Source organism: Apteryx mantelli, chromosome 16 (assembly GCF_036417845.1).
Source record: "Apteryx mantelli isolate bAptMan1 chromosome 16, bAptMan1.hap1, whole genome shotgun sequence".
NCBI lineage: Eukaryota > Metazoa > Chordata > Aves > Apterygiformes > Apterygidae > Apteryx > Apteryx mantelli.
In genome coordinates, this window is record NC_089993.1 from 13,372,375 (window position 1) to 13,392,384 (window position 20,010).

Sequence of the window (20,010 nt, forward strand, 5' to 3'; positions counted from 1 at the left end):
CTACACGCTACCCTTAAAGTCCTCCTATACGTTTAGCCCAGAGTTACTCATTAGACAAGAGACAAGATACAAAATCTTGGAGCCAAAGGACAAAAGAGAAAAAAAAGCCAGATACAGGAGAGGTGTGTGTTTTCTTTGTCATGTTACTTTATGTAACGTCACATAACTGTTGCCATAGGAACATTATGCAGGGTACACTTATGGTTTGGCTTTACGGTGTTCTCCATGTACCAAAATATTACTTTAAGTAGTTAGTAGAACATTAACCTTGCTCCTTTCTTAGTGTCACACACAGTGGAAAGCTACAGCTGAGCTTTCAACCTTTTTGGAAGCGTTTAACTTCAAAGGAGAAAGACTTCTGCATTCTTGTCTGGGCAGTTGCAGTCCCAAGTTTACTTATCTTCTCTGGGTCACACCAACAGCATCTTCTCACCTACCACTGAAAGGAAGAGCTGATTTCTTGATTATCAAACACACTCTGAAAGCTGTCAATTCACATGACATATTGCATGTTAAATAACTCAAGTAAAACTCAAGTAAAATCCATTTTAACTTTGCTGTATTTATATACTATATAAATTTTACATGCTATATATTTACAGTGGGGCAAGTGCTTTTTATCTTTAAAAAAACAAAGATCAAACTTTAGACATCTCTGAACAACACAGCTTGTATAAACCAGACAGATTATTCAGATGAACTGTATTTAATACAGGTTCCCCACTCATCTCCTGATGCAGGACCAGTGAATAATAAGTGCATCACAGTTTGATAGCATTTAATAATAAAAATAAAAATCACAGTATGAATTTGTCTGTAACTAGAAACTTTAGAGGGACAAAACAGACAACTGAGACTAAGTCAAGTGACACTATATAAAAAAAAAAAAGTAATAAAAACATATGGGAGAGTATACAAATAGTCTGAGATACATTCAGAACAGTATATTCTGATCAGTATGTTTCACACTGTTGAAAACCAGAACATTTTCTTCAGCTCTTGAATATAACTAAAAATGTGAAGTAAATTAGTTTCTAGTGTCAGACATCACAGAAAAAAGATGAAGCTCTTGCAAAACTCTAGTTATTTGAGAGCTTGTGAAATTTTAAATAAGTCTTTAAATTAAATATACAGACTGTCAGTTGCAATTTTTATAATTCCGTGGTTTCCTGGTCTCTCTTGCACCAGATGTCTAACTTGGAGTAACATTACATGAATAACACACAATCAACCTGAGTCTGTAATTAAGCAGCATTTGAGATGTTCTATTCCAGGGCATTATTTTCAGTGAGATATTTACATGGTAATTTACAATGTTCAGCAGTTGTAGAAAGTTTCCACCCTTTTGGATTACAAGTACATTTTAAAAAAGAAAGTCTCAAGTTAAAAACTAAAAAAAAGTTCTTTCATGGTAAAATTCTGTACAGAAATCTGAAGCACCACTTATGATTGGGTTTTGTTTTGATGATAATTTTATTGTTCTGATAATAATTTTTAGGTTTTGATAGTTAGTATTGTTTTGATGATGTTTATTTGTTGGTTTTGATGGTAAATAAGTTGTTGGGTTTGGTGGTAAATAAGTTGTTGCTTTTGATGGTAGGCTGTTGGTTTTGATGGTAGATTTAGTTTGAGTATTGAAGGCTTCCGTCAGTAAGCTCCGCATCTGAAAAACAAAAGGCAGCAATGTCATTCCATGTCACGATACTCAATATAAAACTGTCTGGCTCAGTGCTTCATTTCTAAGCAGCAAAGACGTGAACCTGCACACAGCTTGATCTGCTCTGCGACTACAGGACTGACCTGACTTGAGAAGAAGACTTCCCACACCCTTGCATTAAAGCTGACTGCATTTCAGTAAGACTGGTGCATTGTACAGAAGATTCGGACAAAGCTACCTGCTTTAACAGCAGATGGTAGACCTTAGGTAATTTAAATATGGTTGAAGCTGTGCCTAGAGGTTTAACACGTCAGCATTCCTGTTTTACTAATGATCTTGTGGTCAAGCTGACCAAATCTTACCCGCAAAACCAGAAGCCTTTGGTAGCTTGCTAGGAAAAACATGCAAGAATGCAGGAAGTAATTAACTGCTTTAAAGCTGCTCCTTCTCTCATCTAGCTGGATTTTCCTCAAATCACAAGTTATCACTAGGCAATTTCATCCTTGCTAATTTATTCAAAGTAACATGAGTCCAGGAGAAAAGGCACAACCTTACAATTCCTTCTTGGTTGTTCCTAGTCTGTCCCTAGCTTAGCTGGGAGGTTCAATAACCTCTAAAACCACACGGCCCAAGCAGCTTTTTTTGGGATTAGATCCCATCATTCAAAAAATCCTATTTAAGAGACCCATTTTTTAAAGACTCACCTTCCACAAGATGAATAAAGCTAATTAACATCCTTAGATCTGATGAAATACTAAAATTCTTATACTTACCATAATTGCTTTGCACAGCCCCCTGTTCTATCCTACTTGTGTTGCAAGTGGTGTAGTATTGTTGTATTTATCAATGATAATTTATCATCTCGTTCACCTACACAGCCCAGTAATCTCAATGCACCTGACTTGTGTTATTGGATGTAAAACACTTGCTTTCTTACTACACTGTTGACTGTTTTAGAAAAAAAACAAGTTTGCCACCTGCTGGTCAGAGAATTTATTAAAGCCAAAATAGTATTAGACCAGATGCTTTTTTTTCTGTGCTGTTCCTGATTTATCATCTAGAACAGAGATACTTAAAATTTAGAACAATCAGGATTCTTTCTACAGCCTTATCATTAAAAATGTCTGGATTTACAAGCAAGGATTTGACAGACTTCATTTCACAAATGCCCTAAAATACGATCATGCTGCTTTTTCAACAACTGCACTTCCTCTTCGTCCTGAGCAAACTCTGCAGTGCAAGAACCTACGGTCTGACTGCGGCAATTTACCTCAACATGGAAACCACAAGGAACTTTTGAAAATGTAAATTTATTCCAAGATTAAACTTCTCAAATGTTGAAATGAATTCAGCTGTAACGCAAGAAGATGAAGTTCCTACGTTCTCTATGCTCAAATGAGCTGGACCGTTAATAAACAGGACCGTCACTGACAGTTAAACCAACTATTAAATTCTGGGTAGGTATCAAACATAGCAAATCTAAGAATAAAACTTGCCTTTGGATAGTGAGCTGTCTTCTTCAGGGATTACTTCAGTTATCTATAAGAGGAAAATAGATCGTTGGGGGGTCTTGTTTGTTTCTAAGAACTACAGTCTTGCCAAGAATTTTGCTGATATTTTACAGAGTAGTGATACGCTATACAGGCAAATATCTGGATTATGTATTAATATTATATTCAAAAGATATTGAGCTTTTAAAAACTCAACATCTTGATTGAATCTGTACATCTCTGTAGCCCTATAAGTAAATCAAATAATGTTAAAAGATTGAGCAATTTATCTTCTTATTATAAATGTTTATTAAAATATCTGATTAACTGGGACTGTGTCTTCATGTCAGCTAACAGGCATCTAATCTAAGAAGTCATTTTGTAATACACACTTGTGTTCAGAAAAATTCCCTGGGAAAATGCTGTCAAACTTGATTTTAGATGTTGAATTTATTACAGTGTGCAGTCTTCTTCATTGCCTAATTCTAAAAATAATAAATTTAAACTGTTATCTACTGAGAGTCCAAGTCAGAACTATGACAGGCAACAGCAAAGAGTTCAGCATGAATTCAGTTAGGCACTCAAGCTTGTATTTAGTTCTTCCATAAAGAGATGTACCAAATTGATTTTTTTATATTAAAAACTTGGAAAGAGCTGTTTCATCAGCCCATTTCTCTGAATTTTTAAGCCTATACTACCAGAAAAAAGCACAAGTAAATAAAACAGTAGCAGGAATTTAACGTACTCTCCAGGTGTTAAATTGCAAAGCGTCCTCTGGAGGGTTAATAACTGCAAATTCAGTGTGCTTAGGAGAAGGCAGATCTATATCTGAAACAAAAATATTTCAGTATTATCACCAACTTATGTTACTCTGAATAAGCAGTCACCACTGTTTCTATGTTATGAAATAGCTGAGCATAGCATTTTAACGAAGTCATTTATTCTAGCAGTCTTTTTTTGGAAGATGGTGTTTTACCATAACATTACTAGTCTGGGAGTCTCATGTCACCATCTCCCATCTTGACTATGGAACCTCCTGTCTACCTACTAAATTCATTTTCAAGTAACAGCTGCCTAAAATTAACTAGTTAATCAGACTGATGGCATCTTGCATCTCTCCTGCTGGTTCCCCACTTAACCATCACATCAAATTAAAATTATTTGCCCTTCGGCCCTTTGCAGTTGTATTTCAGACCGTCTTTCCTAGCAGTCTTTCAAAAATGGAAAAAAAAACAAAAAACCCTATCAACTTTTTTTTAATTAATGCAGACTATTTGGAAAGCATGATATACTGTGCAGTTTGCATCACAAAAGCATTTAAAAACTATTTGAAATAATATTCTCTGTTTGAATAACAAAGAATCCTGTAAGCTTCCTGTGGCCCCTTACCTTTCATGTACTCGCTGGATGTGATGGAACTATATTTCTTGCTTTCACCAGCACTGGAAGGCTTCCCTTCCTTGTAGGGTTGTTTACTGCCCTGGATTCTGTATTGCTCACATAAATAGCCATCCGGAGGACAGGATTCTTCCTTCTTCTCCCGTGTTTTTTTCTGGAAACGAGGATCTAAGTATTCCAAGAAGCCTTTCAGTTTCCTGATGTGTTTCTTCTTTTTCTTCTTTTTCTTACGTTTGCGATTGTCATTGTCAAAGTGGAGCACAGAGAAATCCAAATCATAAAGTCTGAAGGAAACATGCAAGTTAATAATAGCAAAACAGATGTGGCACTTGATGCATACATGAAACTTTATTTATTTTACCACAGGTGACGGTTTGCAGCACGTCAGCTGCTCTGTGGTAATTTCTGCACATCTAGCTTACTTTAGGTGTAGCAAACTTAGGCCCTCAGAGACTGAAGGACAATAGGTCCTGGTGTGTACACAAATCATTACCCAGGGCTAGTTCTGGAATATGTGCAATTAAAAAAAATTGTTGTAACCTAATCAAGAACCGCGTGCAGATGTGATCCTAACTATGCGGTCCAGTTCTAACATTCTAACACAGTTCGGTCATATCTTTCCTATCTTCACGTGATTGACCTAATGACATGATCCCCAGCCAGATTCTGCCATATAAATAACTTAGAAACAATGAAAAAGGGGAAGACATGAGAAACAACCAGAAAAGAATTAGGAAAAAATTGCTGATTATGCTGTAATCCTTGCTTACTTGTAATCCTTCTCTCGATGTTTATCTTTGGACTTCTTTTTCTTCTTGACCTTCTTGTATTTTTTCAATTTTTGATCACCTGAAAGCTCTTTTTCTATCTTTCTGCGTTTCTTTTCTATTTCGCTTTCACTCCCCTCTGCACGGGAATATTTTCTTTTTCTGTTTTTTTCATCGTTCTGGGAGGAGTTCTCAAAATTTGAATGAACTGACACAGGTAGAAGCACATGTCTTTCACGCGAGTATTTTTCAGATTGCTGCTGAGGTACCAAACAATGATGCAAGTCTGCTCTGTGACTGCTAAAGTGATGCACATCTTCCTCTCGAGAGAGTGAATTGTGCAGCCATCTGCTTTTGTAATGATAATCCTTATGTGACCTGTTGTTGTAAGCTTGACTCGATTTGTCAAAGTCTTTATCACAATGAGAGAACTTTCTCTCTCTACCATCTCTCATTGCATGAGAGGAATAGTAATCGTTGTAGTATCTACATTTTTCCCATCTCCGTGGTTCATCCTGGTAGTATCTTTCTCTGCTCCAAGTTCGCTCTCCTTTGGAATGATAATACCTATTTCTGTCTTGTTCTGTTCTCCCTCTGCTTCTGGATCTGTAACGAGGATGTTTTCCTGAGCTTCTGCCATTATCAGGGCTGCTTCTTTCATTATGGGAAGATCTGTACTTGCTTCCATTGCAATACTCCTGCTTATGACGATTTTGCTTATTTGTTTCCACACTGCGAGAGCACCTCCTCTTCTGAAAATGACCATCTGTTTTGCTTCTGTTTTGCTTCTCCCTCTCCTCAGTGTCAGAGTGTTCTCTCTTCCTGCGGTAGTGCTCTTTGTCAGTTTTTTTAGAGTCATATATTTTTTTCTTATATTTTTTCCTATGCTTGTATTCTTCACATTTTTTATTACTCAGTCCCTCACTTCCTCTAGAAAATTGACTCTCCAAAACTTTATCCAGCTTTGTGATTGAAGAGTCATTAACAGGCGGTACTTCTATATAGTTATTAGAAATGTCCTTTGTATCTTGGCATTTATCTGTAATATCTAGAGATGCAAGTTTTTTAGAACTACATTCAATGTCAGACTTTAAAGAGGAAGTTTGCCCTAATTTCTCTTCAGTCTCAGGAGACCCTTTGATGTACAAAGGATTTTCTTTTGAAATGAGTTCTGATTCTTTTGATCTTCTTGGTTTGTCTTTGTCTGCACTGTCTTCAGACACACACTGCCCAAGGAATTCATCTTCAGCGTCCAAGGATCTTTTCCTGACCTTGTGCTGGCCGTTGATATTGGGATGTGCATTATCAGCTTTTGTTACAATACTTTCAGTAATTTCTTCTTTGGTAGAAATGGTTTCAGAATCTGATTGAACAAAAAGATTCTCGACCTCACAGCTAAAGTCAGAAGGAACCTTCCTGGATTCTTCATAGACAAACAGTGCTTCCATCACTACAGTTTCCATAAGAGCGTCATTCTCAGAAGATTTTTGAGGTCCAGGGACACTGCACAAAATAAAAATGCATTTGTCACTTTGGCCAAAAAAGTCAATCTACAAGATGAACATTAAGAGTAAACTCCTGTTAAGTAAAGAACTGACAGCTACTGGAAAACTCTGAAAGACATTCCCTTTAGAAATCTATCTTCTGATTATTACACCTTCCTCAGCTCCCAGAGCAGAGTGTTGTTTTTTTCTTGCTTCTGAAAGTATTGCATTGAAAAACTATCTATCTGTCTCTCTCCACTTGCTGCTCTGAATCACATCAATAGCCAAACCCACCATATTTGCTCTCCCCCCACCTAAAAAAAAGTGTTTACATAGGTTTCCCTCTCTCTCCCAGATGCAAGGGAAGGCCAATGGCAGGAATTTACACTGTACAATTTACATTCATGCATGCATCTCCAGAAGTGAAAAAAAGGGAAAGAGGAATACAGAAAGTATTGCAGACAGTACAACAAAACTGAAAAACATTCTGTGTGGAAATCAACGTTTTCCATGAGGCATCAACATGTTTTTAATATCAGAATAATATGCACAGTGCTGATCACTAGTTGTGTTTGTAACACTGTATAATGCAGTGTGGAATTCTATTGATTTAAATCTTTCAATTAAGTGGTAGTGGTAGATAGGTAAACCCACGATAAACTTGTATAAAATTTTATTTTAAATCAAAGCATACTCATTTTACCTTATTTCCTCTGACAAGCTGTTCAACTGGCTGTATGTGAGGGATTCTAAGATTATTTCTTGAGGGACTGGAGGCAAAGCTATAGGCATCTACAATGAAAATGTAGAAGTTAACAGATAGAAAGACAGTATCTGTAGCAGAAAACTACTGTTTGCAAAATTTCTACATTAGATGTTAAATAAGATTGCTTTGAGTGATATGCATTGGCCACATTTTAAATGTAACCCCACCCATCCCCCCAAAATAGACCTTATGAAACTGTTATGAAGTATTATCTCAGCTAAACTTGTTTTAAGTTGACATGCTCTAATATATCAGCTCAGCTCTGCAAACTCTAATGGGATAATAGCACAGTAAGTGCTATGGCTAAATTTGTGCCATGTATTTTCTTCAGTATTTCGCCTGAATTAGGAACATTACAATATTCCTGAATACATCATATGTGAGAAATTCTTGATGAAACAACACACAACTCACTTTTTCAAGCAATCCATTTGTTTTAGAAAAGAAAATCTCTGAAGGTTTAACAGGTTGTACTTGGCAAGTGGAATCATCAAGTTTCAGTCCATTTTCTTTAGATTCATTATCTAAACTAATAGCACCATTTAATGAATCATTTTTTGGCAGCTCATGCTGGGATCTTTCTTCTTCAGCATTCTGACAGGAAGAATGGGAATTCTGCAATGTACGGACTACCTTTCCAATCAAAATTCCATTAGAAGATATTACATTGCAATTCCTTTTAAATAAGCCCTTCGACTCCTCCTCAGATTTTCCTGAAGATTCTGCACCGTAAGGGACTGTGTTATCGGAGCTGAGTTTAGGATTTCCATTCACTGCTGGCTCGACAAAAATTTCATCAGGAACTTCTTGTTTGGAAATGTTAGTAGCAACTGACATTGTAGATGCATTTGAGGTAGACTCTGCTGCAGAAGAATTTGTAATTGTGGATGAAGGAACAGGCTTGCTCAGATCCTCATCCTCCACAGCACTGCTAAGACAGTCAGGCTGAGACACAGTCTGACGTGCAGGCAATTTATTATGAATACTGATAGTGATCTTCTGTTTTTTTGAGGGATCGGTAATTGAAGGCCTGGTAATTGCCCAGTTTTGAACGCAAGCTGTTGGTGGAGCTGAAGATGGCCTTTTCAGGGTGACACCAACGGTATTGGGATCCTCTTTTAGAGAACCATTTCCATTTAAACGACTTGAATTCTGTATTTAAAAAGAAGAGATTGCAAGATGGGTATATGCGAACACATGGCATTTCAAGTTCCAAAATATAAAACTCTCCCACTAAATTCTAAATTACCTCAACACCTACATAGAAAAAAAACACTTCAATTATACATGCAAGTCCAACAAGTGTGTTTAATTCCTACTTTTGGTTTTCTGCAGATTTGCATCAAATGAATATCATTTTTAATATCCCATCCAAACAACACTGATTAACGCTATTCCCAAATATATATATATATTTTCCCCTACAACACTCCCTGAAAACCCTGGAATAATTGTTTTAGTGCTCAGGAACAAGCCAATTTGGTTTCACGGTCTCAGCTAAAGTGACACTGCTAGAAAAAAAAAAACTTTATTTTTTTGTTTTTAAACGATTTAAGCATTAGTAGGCTCTACCTAAATTGTCTCAGGCTTTAGGAATTTCTCAGGGCTTTAGGAAGCTGAGTTGGAAGAAAAAAGTAATGAAGTAGCATGGCCGCGCAGCTTAGTATTAGCCACTATTTGAATGATTCTGGCTGTAGTATGAGGGCCATGAAGAAAGCTGCGGTGTGGGAGCAAAAATAAAACTCAGATGCTTTAAAAAGAAAACAAAAAAACCCCAACAAACCACTATCAATTTGGAACTGTTATCTGCCCGCCAAAAATTACCTTAATCATGTGAGGAGGAAGCCGTGGTCCCATAAATCCAGTCTGCTTATTATTAGCCCCCCGCTGACCAAGGAATGAACGAGGGTAAGACGGTGCTGGTAAGTAAAAAGCACGTTCTCCAAGTGTCAAATCATAGCGCCTTGGGAAACAACAGGGATTGCAGTTTAGAGGTGTGCTTTCAGCCTACTCTTGTGTTATAATTTTATAGGAGCAGTTTATATGACACACAAGACTTGTACACAGAAGACTTAACCAATGCTACAAACTGAAAACTAGTTAATGGTCTTACTACAATGTCTGTCCCTTTTAGAGCAGTAACTCATCCTTATACTTTTCTTCTCTTTTCTAAATTAGCCAGCTACAGATAGCAGATACGTAGCAATTTACACAAGTGCAGCAGTTTAAGGCCAAGCAATGAAAGAAGATAAATGACATGGGGAATTTCAGATTAGGCAGAACTGAATTATGAAAACAGCAATTTTTTTTCCTAGCACGGTAAGAAAAACACTTAAGAAGAAGAAAAATATCAATAACAGGATCGTAAAGGTATTCTAAACACATTCTAATACTTGTTATTACCTGATATAAAAAAGCAAATAAGCTTGCTGACTGAGAACTGTTTTTATGTCACAAAGGACTACAGAGGCATCATTCATCTGGTACCAAAGTCCATTACCAGCCTGCAAATAAAGGCAACAAGATCTTCAGATGAACTGCACGTTTTCTAAATGAAATCAGACCACTACGGAACAAAGAACCCACCAAAAGAAATCAAACAAAATATGCAACAAACCCTTTTCCCCTAAAACCGGTGGTTACCAATAACATTTTAATGAAAGTTTGTCTTTCTCAGTACAGATTTTACCCTGTTAGAGACCAAGTTGATATTTACCTTTATGTAGCAGAAATAGTGTCCTGCATGACAGTTAACACCACTATGTACCAGGACTGCATATAAGGCATAGAGCAGTGGTTCTCCAATTGACTGGGACATATATGCTCGAAGATCCAAATATTCAGGATATTTTACATCCTAAAGAGAGACCAAAAGGGTTCAAAGACTATCCTGAAAAACCTTATGAAATAGCCCGAGAAAAACACTTCTAAAAAACACAGACTAGAAGTATATATTTTATAGCTCATTAAAAATAGGTCTTCCCATTAATAACACTGAGCAATATAAGTTGCAAAAACTGTTTTCTGTGAAGTCAGCTCTTTAAGAGTAGAGTATATGCTTACTGGCACACAGAAACTTTACTGGTACCACAAGACTAAAAATAAGACATAGTTGTTGTACTGATTTTTCTTAGACATCTACAATCTATAGTTATTGTTTGCTGACATCAGCAAATTTTAAATGAGTATTCTGCTCTGGGAAATCTCCCACTCCAAGAAGATGCGGTTGCGTTACAGTTGTGTATGTACCTTGTTGATCTTTCCACCAGTAAAATTTGCAAATCTTTTCAGGGATATTGTGAGCACATTGGAAGAACGGTGTATTGTAAATCTCTTTGAAGCAGGAACCATCTTTTTACACCTTAAAAACAAGCACAGACAATCGTTTAAAAGTGTCTTTCTTTTCCCCCCAAAAGTCAAACAAGTTTTCATGTCTCACACATGCTTATGCTATTTGAATGATATTTACTTGCATAATATGTTTTTTCTTTTCATAAATCCATACACTGCATTTCAGGTTTGCTAATACAGAGAAGATAGCAGGATATAAGAGGACAGCTCTACAGAACAAAGAATAAAGGATTTAGAACATTATCTTTTGATAGCCAAACAAATGTTTGAACACGTATCTTTGTTATGCCAAGAAGTAAGGCTTGCCAACAACTCATAATGTAGCAGGAACATGAATCTCTCCCTAGAGCACATTAGTATGTAACACAAGGTAGCACTTATAGTTATGCAAAAGTGGCTATGTCCAACTCATGTCCTGGATACATTCTTTCAGCTTTCTGCTGGAATACAAATGCGAAAAGAACGGCAAAAATGGAGTCTCAGTGCTCAGGACTAGAAACTGCAAAGCATTTCCAAAATGGACCATTTATCAATGTCAAAAAAACAATAGAAGCAAACAGTCATTCTACAGGAGGAAGACATTTGACAGTAATAAGTCTTCACGTACTGAGGTTGCCTGGAAAGAGATTGAACCATCTGAAATCCTTTGAAACTAATAGTTAATTGTAAATTTGTTACATGGTCCACTCAAAGGTAGGATATACAGGATAAGCAGTGAGATTCTACTATCACAGAAAAAGACAGACTGATACTGAAATATGTCAGTTTACATCATCAAGAAAAATACTGTTGATAGCTAAAATAAGTGGAAAGAATTAAATAGTCTCTTCTCAAATTCTGATGTCAAAATACAAGGCAGAAAATTTCAAACCCATGGATAATGCCATGAACAAAAAAAAAAGTGCTTTATAACAGTCTATGAAACTTAGATACAAAGTTTTGAGGAGGCAATCTTTATTAGAAAAATTCATGGTAGAAAACAGAAGGAAAACGTCAATAACGTCAATTAGGAAAAAAATTAAAGTAACAGGAGAGTTTACCAGAAATAGAAAAGATAGTGCATACATGCAAGACCTTTCTTTTTAAGCTCACTGAAAAGAAACAGAAACTTGTGGCTTAAAGTATGACTATACTGATCATACCCCACAGAGATCATGCAATTCAGACGAGCTGCATGAAGTTCATACAGATCAGCATACAGGATATCTTAACTCCATATACTTTCACTGATGGTAGGCTAGGTTTACAGTGGCTCATCTCAGACAACAGTAGTCCACAGTTTTTACGATTCAGGAACCATGGCAGAATACTGTGCAGTGAGCCAGTAGAGGCATTTAGCGTTAACTATCCCTGAGCCTGTTTGGATTCACCTAGACCCAGTCTAACTTTGTTCCACAGCGACCACTTCAGGAAGCTGTTATCGCCTCCCACCCCAAATCACTGTCCATAGCTCCTTGCTTCAGCTCACCACTACGTATAGGATATGTCTGTAACTTCTGGCCATACGAATACTGCAGTGTGCAACTTCCCAGTTTGGAAGATTGACCACTCCCAGTGGAGACAATACTAGAAACAGAATTCTGTTATGACCTAATGTCTGCACTTCTTATCAAATAATTTCAGATATTCAAACAGAATGACAAAAATCACTGTCTTGGAAACAAAGGTATTATTTTCCAAGCTCTGGAATATTTCAGCATATTCATTGCATTAAAAAAAAAAAAAAAAGAAAAAAAGCTGTGTCTCATTATTGTGTTTCTAAATTAAGTCAAAAGATAACTCATGCTCTAAGACATACAATACTTTAAACCAGTATCTAGTATTAAGACATAATTAGGAATAATCTTACTTGCTACATTTATAGCAATTTTCACCATCCAGCTGTTCAGGTTTCACAAATTGTTCTAGAGCTCTGGTGACAGATGAAGCTGCCTGTATGAGTAAGAAAGTAGAGCACAAAGTTACTGGAAATTCAAAATTCCAAACACTTACTAGTAGTTTACAAGAGGCCCTTGCTAGCTCCCACTTAAGAGACCTACTGTGAGACAGTGAAGACTGTGAAGGAGGCAGAAGCAGAGTACATTGAGCATTTACCTCATTTTAAAATGATTTTACTTTGATAAAAATAACTTGCGTTATACCACAGGCAGTTAGCAAATCTGTCACATGCATTATCATAAATAAAGAGAACAACCAAAACCATCAGTATAACAATTAGATGAATATTGAGGTAGTACAAAATAGTAAAGTATAATGGTATCATCATGGGTGTAGATATGATAATTATTATGTGTCCAGCTTAAACCCAGTGCATACATGGGGACCATTACATGGCTTCCACAGAAAGACAAACTTCAGTCCACTTCCCATCCACCACCAAGCTGTTTTGTGTTAACAGCATACATTTTTAAGTAAACCAAGTTTATATTAGAGAACTACAGATGCCTTCAAAATAGTGAACCATAGTTACAGAACATCTTACCTTTATATCCAAAGTAATATCAAGGAATGCCTCGTAGGTATCCGAAACTGCTTTGCAGTTCAAGCACTTTACTGGAATCAAAATACAAATGCTTAACAATACGTGAAATAGATTAACGGTGCAAATTTAAATTATTAACACATATTATTTATTTTAGTCGCACTATAAGCTGCTTTACTACAAACAGACAAAAAGACACAGATAATTCTAAGGATAATATTTTTAAAAAGTACCTCTAGATCTTAGAAATCCTCCAAATATCTGATGAATGAATGTGGTAGCTTGAGAGGATCTGTCTAATCTGGAAATAAATTATAATCAGAGCTCAGAAGACTTAAGGCAGAGAGTTAACTCTTCAAAGAGTTTTTCTTTTTATGAAAACCATGGACATAGATTTTCATTTATGATAATAAAGGAGTAAAAACGGCTAGAAAACATTTAATGATAAATTTGTTTATACTTACTTGGTACTTCCATTCAAACAAGCTTTCTGCATGGCATCAACGGTGTAGCGTAAGAATTCGTGTGCGTCTTCCTGACTGCCAAAACGGAAATGTTTTCCTATTCCTAATAAATAAGAAGTTTATGATATTTATCTCATATAAAAGTGAAAGAAAAATTCTGTTTCTAAAATCTCTCTTCCTTAAAATTAAACTATGAAAACTGTTTATGCACATTAAATAATCTTGGAAAATTAAAAAATAACTAAAAATAAAACCCTCTGAAATGACTTACGTCTAAGGTCATTGATGACAGGTGTAGGTTTGATGGCATCAGCAGAGCAACACAGGACCTGGTTAATGTGAGCTTCCATTGTGCACATCATGCAGAAGCCTTGCTCACGACCTGAAGAGTGAAGGAAGAAAGCATCTCAGTCTAGCAAAATACAAATAGCTATGGAAAACCTTACAAAATAAAATCTTTAAGTTATAGGTACAATTTCCATCCTCTTCTCTTAAAGTGCCAATATTCCAACATTCTTGTGACATTTTATTGCACAACACTACATAGAATAAAAATATCCATTAACTCTGTATTAAAATGCATTTTCTGATGAGAAATCTAAATGAGTATTGCAAAGTCATTATTTGCAGGCTGACAAGAATTTGAATTCTACAGATTGCAGAACATACGAGGAACAATATTTGACACTGATGATGCAGCATTAAGAAAGAACGTGTGTTATTTTCAGCACACTGCTGTCAGGTGAGCTACATGATACAGAGATAAGAATCATTTGGGAAAAAAGAAAGGTTAATAATGTACCTACAAGTATTTCTACTCTCCTTTTTTCCAAAGGATGATTAACTGAAAGAATTTTTCTATACAATGAGCATATGATGTTAAATTTCTGGGAATACATACTAAAATACTAGACTAGAAAGGTTAAAAAGCACACAGGTGCCTTTGTTAAAGTATCCATATGTGGATACAAGAAGAGGCTACTAGGCTTGAACAGGTCCAAGTATAAAAATAAAATTCAAAAAACATGAACCCAAGAGTTGAAAAATAAGGAATTTTATTTATCATAAAAATCAGTCTCAATTTTAATACAGTCCCTCAGAAATTTCTATTTGATTCCATGAGACTAGCTCATATGTTTTTTTAAATGGTTCAACACTGAACATATAATTTATGACAGTACTAGTGCATTACGGAAACTAGGCTGTGAAGGTACACTAAGAATCTACAAGGCTAACAGCCTAAATTTTATCATCCTCCTATCAGCAGGAAACCCAAATGCCAAATATTCATTAAATGCATTACTATCCAACCCACTTCATCATTCACATGAAGCAAGAAATGATCTTTCTTTGAAGTTTTAGGATGGTGCATTAAATGAATGAATGCACTACATAAGCTATTCTGAACCCAACGTCAATACAACATTCAAAGCCATCTTCTACAGGTAAAATAGGAAAATTAAGAGTTTCCTTCACAGAATCACTGCTGTTCTTTCACCTTCGGAGCTGTCCAGCAGATTTTAAATCAAGTTACAAAGTACTCACACGACTGGGTGTGTTCAAGAGAAAGCATGTAATTGGCGAGAGGGGGTGTGTAAGTCAAACATTGTAGAGCAGAATTGAGGAAGCAGGTATTGCCAAGGTTGTAGAGTCCAACTCCAACACTTTGTGTTTGCTGCCAGTCCATACAAATCTTCTCAGGCGGAAAGAGAATCCTCTGCGGTGGAGCAATTCCGTCATTAATGACTGCAAGAGAATTACATTTTAAAAGAGATTGTGTTATTTTGTTTTAAAAGGGGGTATTGTAAAAGTAGCGTTCCATATCTAAGCACTTGGAAGCACCAGCTGTAATTTATAACACAAAAACATATTAGAGACAGCCTTAATACTGCCATTCAAATTTGCTGGTCAACATACAGTTTGGAAAATAGTTTATTCACCTATTTTAATTTTTCTAATGTGCAAACTATTTCTCTATTTTCAGTAACTCTTGATATGTTTCTTTCCATCTAGATTCATTAATCTGATTATTAATTTGATTATTGTTTTTTCCTTATTGTAACTTAAACCACTAGTCATACTTGTAATCACATGGTGATTGTAAGAACAAAGACATAGAAATAGGCAAGTAACTAGCACAGACGGTAACCCTATTAATAACAGATCTTTTTCCAAGCAATGTTATCTTTCATAGACCTGTGATTAATGGAAACCACGAATAGCAATGATAAAACGCCTTTGTCCCCTGCGCAATAGAAAATACCTGGTTAAGTCTGAGTATTATAAAGAAAAACTCCCCATAATGCACTGCAGACTGCAAACATACCAAAAGTAACTTTTGCAACACTAGTCACTTCAGTCGTTTTAGGGGATTCACAAAATGAAAGTCTACTGTTGAGGTCTTTATTCACAGGTGTAGTTCCATTTTATACCAGTTCAACAAGTAAGAATGGAGGATAGGGCTGACATTTACTATTTTTTCTTAAAAAAAAAAAAAAAAAAAAAAAAAGGAGGCAGGGAGGCAGGATAAAAGATACAGTTACCTAGATCTCTTTGGGCAAAAGGTTTAGATTTTTCAGATGATCTGCAATAAATAGCACCTCCAGGTCCTTGGTTCACAGAGACTTGGTTTGGATCTTCTGTAGGTGGTACCCGACCCCAATTTGCGGTGCGTGACTTCATGTTTTTAGTACGGGGTTTCTTTGATTTGCCAGACCGCCTGGATGACGACTTTTTAGATTTTGAAGATTTTGGCTTGTTAACTATGGTCATTGTTCATATCTGTAACAGAGGAGAAAGTTCTGGTTGATGTAAGAATGGTAAGAAGCATTCCAGAAAGAAAAGAATAGTAGAAATCCCGTGACTTAATCTCAAAGAAATAATTTTAAGAACGGAATAGCTGATCTGAATGATAAAAAAACAAAAACAAAAACCCCCAAACAAACAGAAACTAAACACACAGCGTTTTCCATCAAAACTGGAGCAGTTAGTTTTAACTTCTGTAGAGCTGGAGACCAATGACATTTCTGTCACTTTCACAGGATTTTAATCCATAACAATTTTGAAGTCATTTTTTACAACACAAAAATACACACGACATTCTCTGAAGGGGATCAATTGTTTATCCATTGCCAGTGTCAGTAACAGAACACTCTTAATTTACAGCCATCACTGTTCTGTTTTGTACATACAAAGTTACCTGCACTGGGCTGGTACTTTAATCACCTTCTTTCCAATGTTCATTTTCTATCTCACTTTCTACTGCATCAATTGCGATGGGTTTCTTGTCATTCTATAAAGTGCATAATTTTTAAATACAACTTTAATATCAGTTTGTGATACTAAGTTAATTTGTGAGGGCTATTCAGCCTGTCTCATGAGGTCCCTTCTTCCAGGCCCAGAGGAGCTGCAAGCAGCGGCACATTCAAGCCCCGGCTCAGTGAGGTCCCGAAGGAGCAGTTCAGCCCAGCTTTGCCCTCCTGGGAACCACATACCTCAAGAATTCAGAGGATGGGGTAGATCTCAGAGAAATCTTGGGAAAGGAGAGCAAGAAAAGGGTTGTAAAATTATTTCTGCCTGGGTTTCTTCTGCCCTTCCAAAAAATATTTGTTTGGATACACTTTTTGGCAGAAATACTTGTGGTATTTTTGCACTTATCACACTTACAACTCTTACTATAAACTGAAAGATTAGACTGAAAAACATCTCTATTTTTCAGTTCTACTTAGTGCAATTGCACTTTTTTCCTCTAAAAAGCAAGAGAAGAATGTAAGTTATAGAAAGGAAACCGTGGATGTAACCCCCACCCCCAAAAACCCCAAAACCTCAAGCCTCAAGGACAAAGACAATAACTGATATTAAGTCCTTTTTAACTGGTGGGTTAGGTTTGAAGATGCTACCTCTTTAAATAAGTGTAATTCTGAGAAGCTGAATAATGAAACAATATATTATCAATTTCTGCAGGTAAATTTTTGATAGAAGTTTGTGCACTATCTGGATGTACCGTAAAGGGCCTGTTTTCTAACACCTTAACTGAGAGTTTAAAGGATAAGCTACAGTTTATTATACTGAAATGATTGAGACAACAAAGCATAAAGTGGTTTCAGATTTATGATGTAATGACTGATAAAACTTAAGACAGGTTAAACAAAGCAGAGTAAATTAGAGTACTTATAGTCCCACAAATGACAAATTATGTGCTCTTTAATTAGAGCTTTTTTCCTTTAAAATTTCAATATAAAATGACTTTAAAATCCATTCTATTCACAGATTATCAAACAGGTCCACTATGCTACATAAGGGTTTATTTGCTTCACTTCTTGGGTGATTTTTCCTTGTACTCATTGACAGATTTAAAACATTATTTGTAAACAGTTTTCCATTTCTAAGAAAAGAATACACAAAACCGAAAACTTCTATCTCATTTAACTGAGAAACGAAGACATCCTTGTCCACATGGAAGATTAAGATGACAGTTCTTGGGCTCAGGGATTTTCAGATAAGATCCAAACTTCAAATTGCAGCTATTAGCCAAGTGACATCTCCTTTTCTTAAATGAAAGGAAAAGCATTTGAAAAACTTTTTAAAAAACATATTTGAGGAGGGAAGAAGAAAGAATCAACACTGCAGTGAAAAGGAAAACAGAAGAACATTATCACAAGAAAGCCTGAGTGTTATATTGAACAGCAAGGTAAGTCTTAGTTATTCGTAAAATTTATTTTTGATGATCGATACATGACCGGATAACAAGTACTATACAACAGCAATAAATCAGGTCCAGCACTTTTTCAAAATACATAGATTCTTATTGTAAGGTAATTCCTAAGTTGGATATATCATCTCTTTGACAAACAGGCATAAAACTACTAACACTGACAGTGGTGCCTATCCCACGTTGTGTTCCTGCACCACCCTGAACATAACCCCCAGGGCATGTGCCCAGGTACGTTTATTTCCCTACACACTTGTCCTTGCACACTTTTCCCGGTATAGCGTTGAAAAGGAAAACAGATTTCAGTAAGACAGATAAAACAGTTACTTTCCTCCAGAAGAAGTTTGGAGTTTTGCATCAAAATTATTTAGGCTTTATCGCAGTCTCATCGCAGACCGCCGCCGGTCTAACCTGGTTCTAAGCATTTATGTGTGGCCTCCAGCTCCCATGCAGCCACAGCCCAGCAACGTTTCATACACAGTCACTTCCAAGAACGGAGTTCAGCCGGCGCTCAAGTAACCGAGTAGACATTAAGCATGTATCTTGTTACAAAACAAACATTTTCAGCAGTGAGAGTAAAAAACAAAACACACACGCACGCAAAAGGAAAAACAAAAACAAAGGAGCAACCGAAAACTACTACGGTATACGTATTAAGACTATGCACATGTTTACATTTGTGAATTACAAACTGTAGCTACAAACGACAAAGCAACCATAAGCAAAAAAAACCCAAACAAACAAAAACCCCCAAACCGAAAGACAACACACTAGTCTTAGTTTCGTTCAAAAAAAAAAAAAAAATCCAGTAACCAAGCCAGGAAACACAGAATTAATTATCCCTTTACCCTAAATTGGAAACCAATCACGGAGAAAGCGACACAGCGTTAGGCATCCGCCGAGGCGTCCCGAGCTCCCGCTGCCACCGCCGCGCGGCGCTTCTGGCTCGGGCTGGGGCGCAACCGGCTCCGCCTCGCCGCCCTCCATTGTGAGGACACAACGCTACCGCGGGCAACCGCGCGCAGGGCGAAGCGGCCGGCTCACTTTGCGCCCGCGCGCAGGGGGGAGCGGCCGGCTCACTTTGCGCCCGCGCGGGGGGGGGGGGGAGCGGCCGGCTCACTATGCGCCCGCGCGCAGGGGGGAGCGGCCGGCTCACTTTGCGCCCGCGCGCAGGGGGGAGCGGCCGGCTCACTATGCGCCCGCGCGCAGGGGGGAGCGGCCGGCTCACTTTGCGCCCGCGCGGGGGGGGGGAGCGGCCGGCTCACTTTGCGCCCGCGCGGGGGGGGGGGGAGCGGCCGGCTCACTTTGCGCCCGCTCGTAAAGCGGTTGTGACACGGGGAGATAAAAGGCCGCTCTCGTGGGCAAGACGCCAGGCGCCTGCACGCAAGATGTCTGCGCTCGGAGCAGCCTCTCGGTAACGGAGCCCCGAGACACGCGCGG

At 37.3% G+C, this 20,010-nt stretch overlaps 1 protein-coding gene across 1 annotated transcript; it reads right to left on the bottom strand.

Moving 5' to 3' along the window:
• Positions 1-864: 864 nt before the first annotated feature.
• Positions 865-19,553, bottom strand: USP42 (ubiquitin specific peptidase 42). Its single transcript, XM_013950948.2, has 19 exons — positions 19,419-19,553; positions 16,403-16,640; positions 15,405-15,605; positions 14,131-14,241; positions 13,860-13,962; positions 13,629-13,696; positions 13,396-13,466; positions 12,763-12,845; positions 10,812-10,923; positions 10,279-10,419; positions 9,966-10,066; positions 9,387-9,525; positions 7,977-8,714; positions 7,500-7,588; positions 5,316-6,815; positions 4,537-4,829; positions 3,893-3,975; positions 3,154-3,196; positions 865-1,663 (listed from the first exon to the last, which is right to left on the bottom strand). The coding sequence occupies exons 2-19, from the start codon at positions 16,629-16,631 to the stop codon at positions 1,623-1,625; spliced, it is 4,146 nt and encodes a 1,381-aa protein (XP_013806402.2). The 5' UTR covers positions 16,632-16,640; positions 19,419-19,553; the 3' UTR covers positions 865-1,622.
• Between the last annotated feature and the right edge of the window lie 457 nt (positions 19,554-20,010).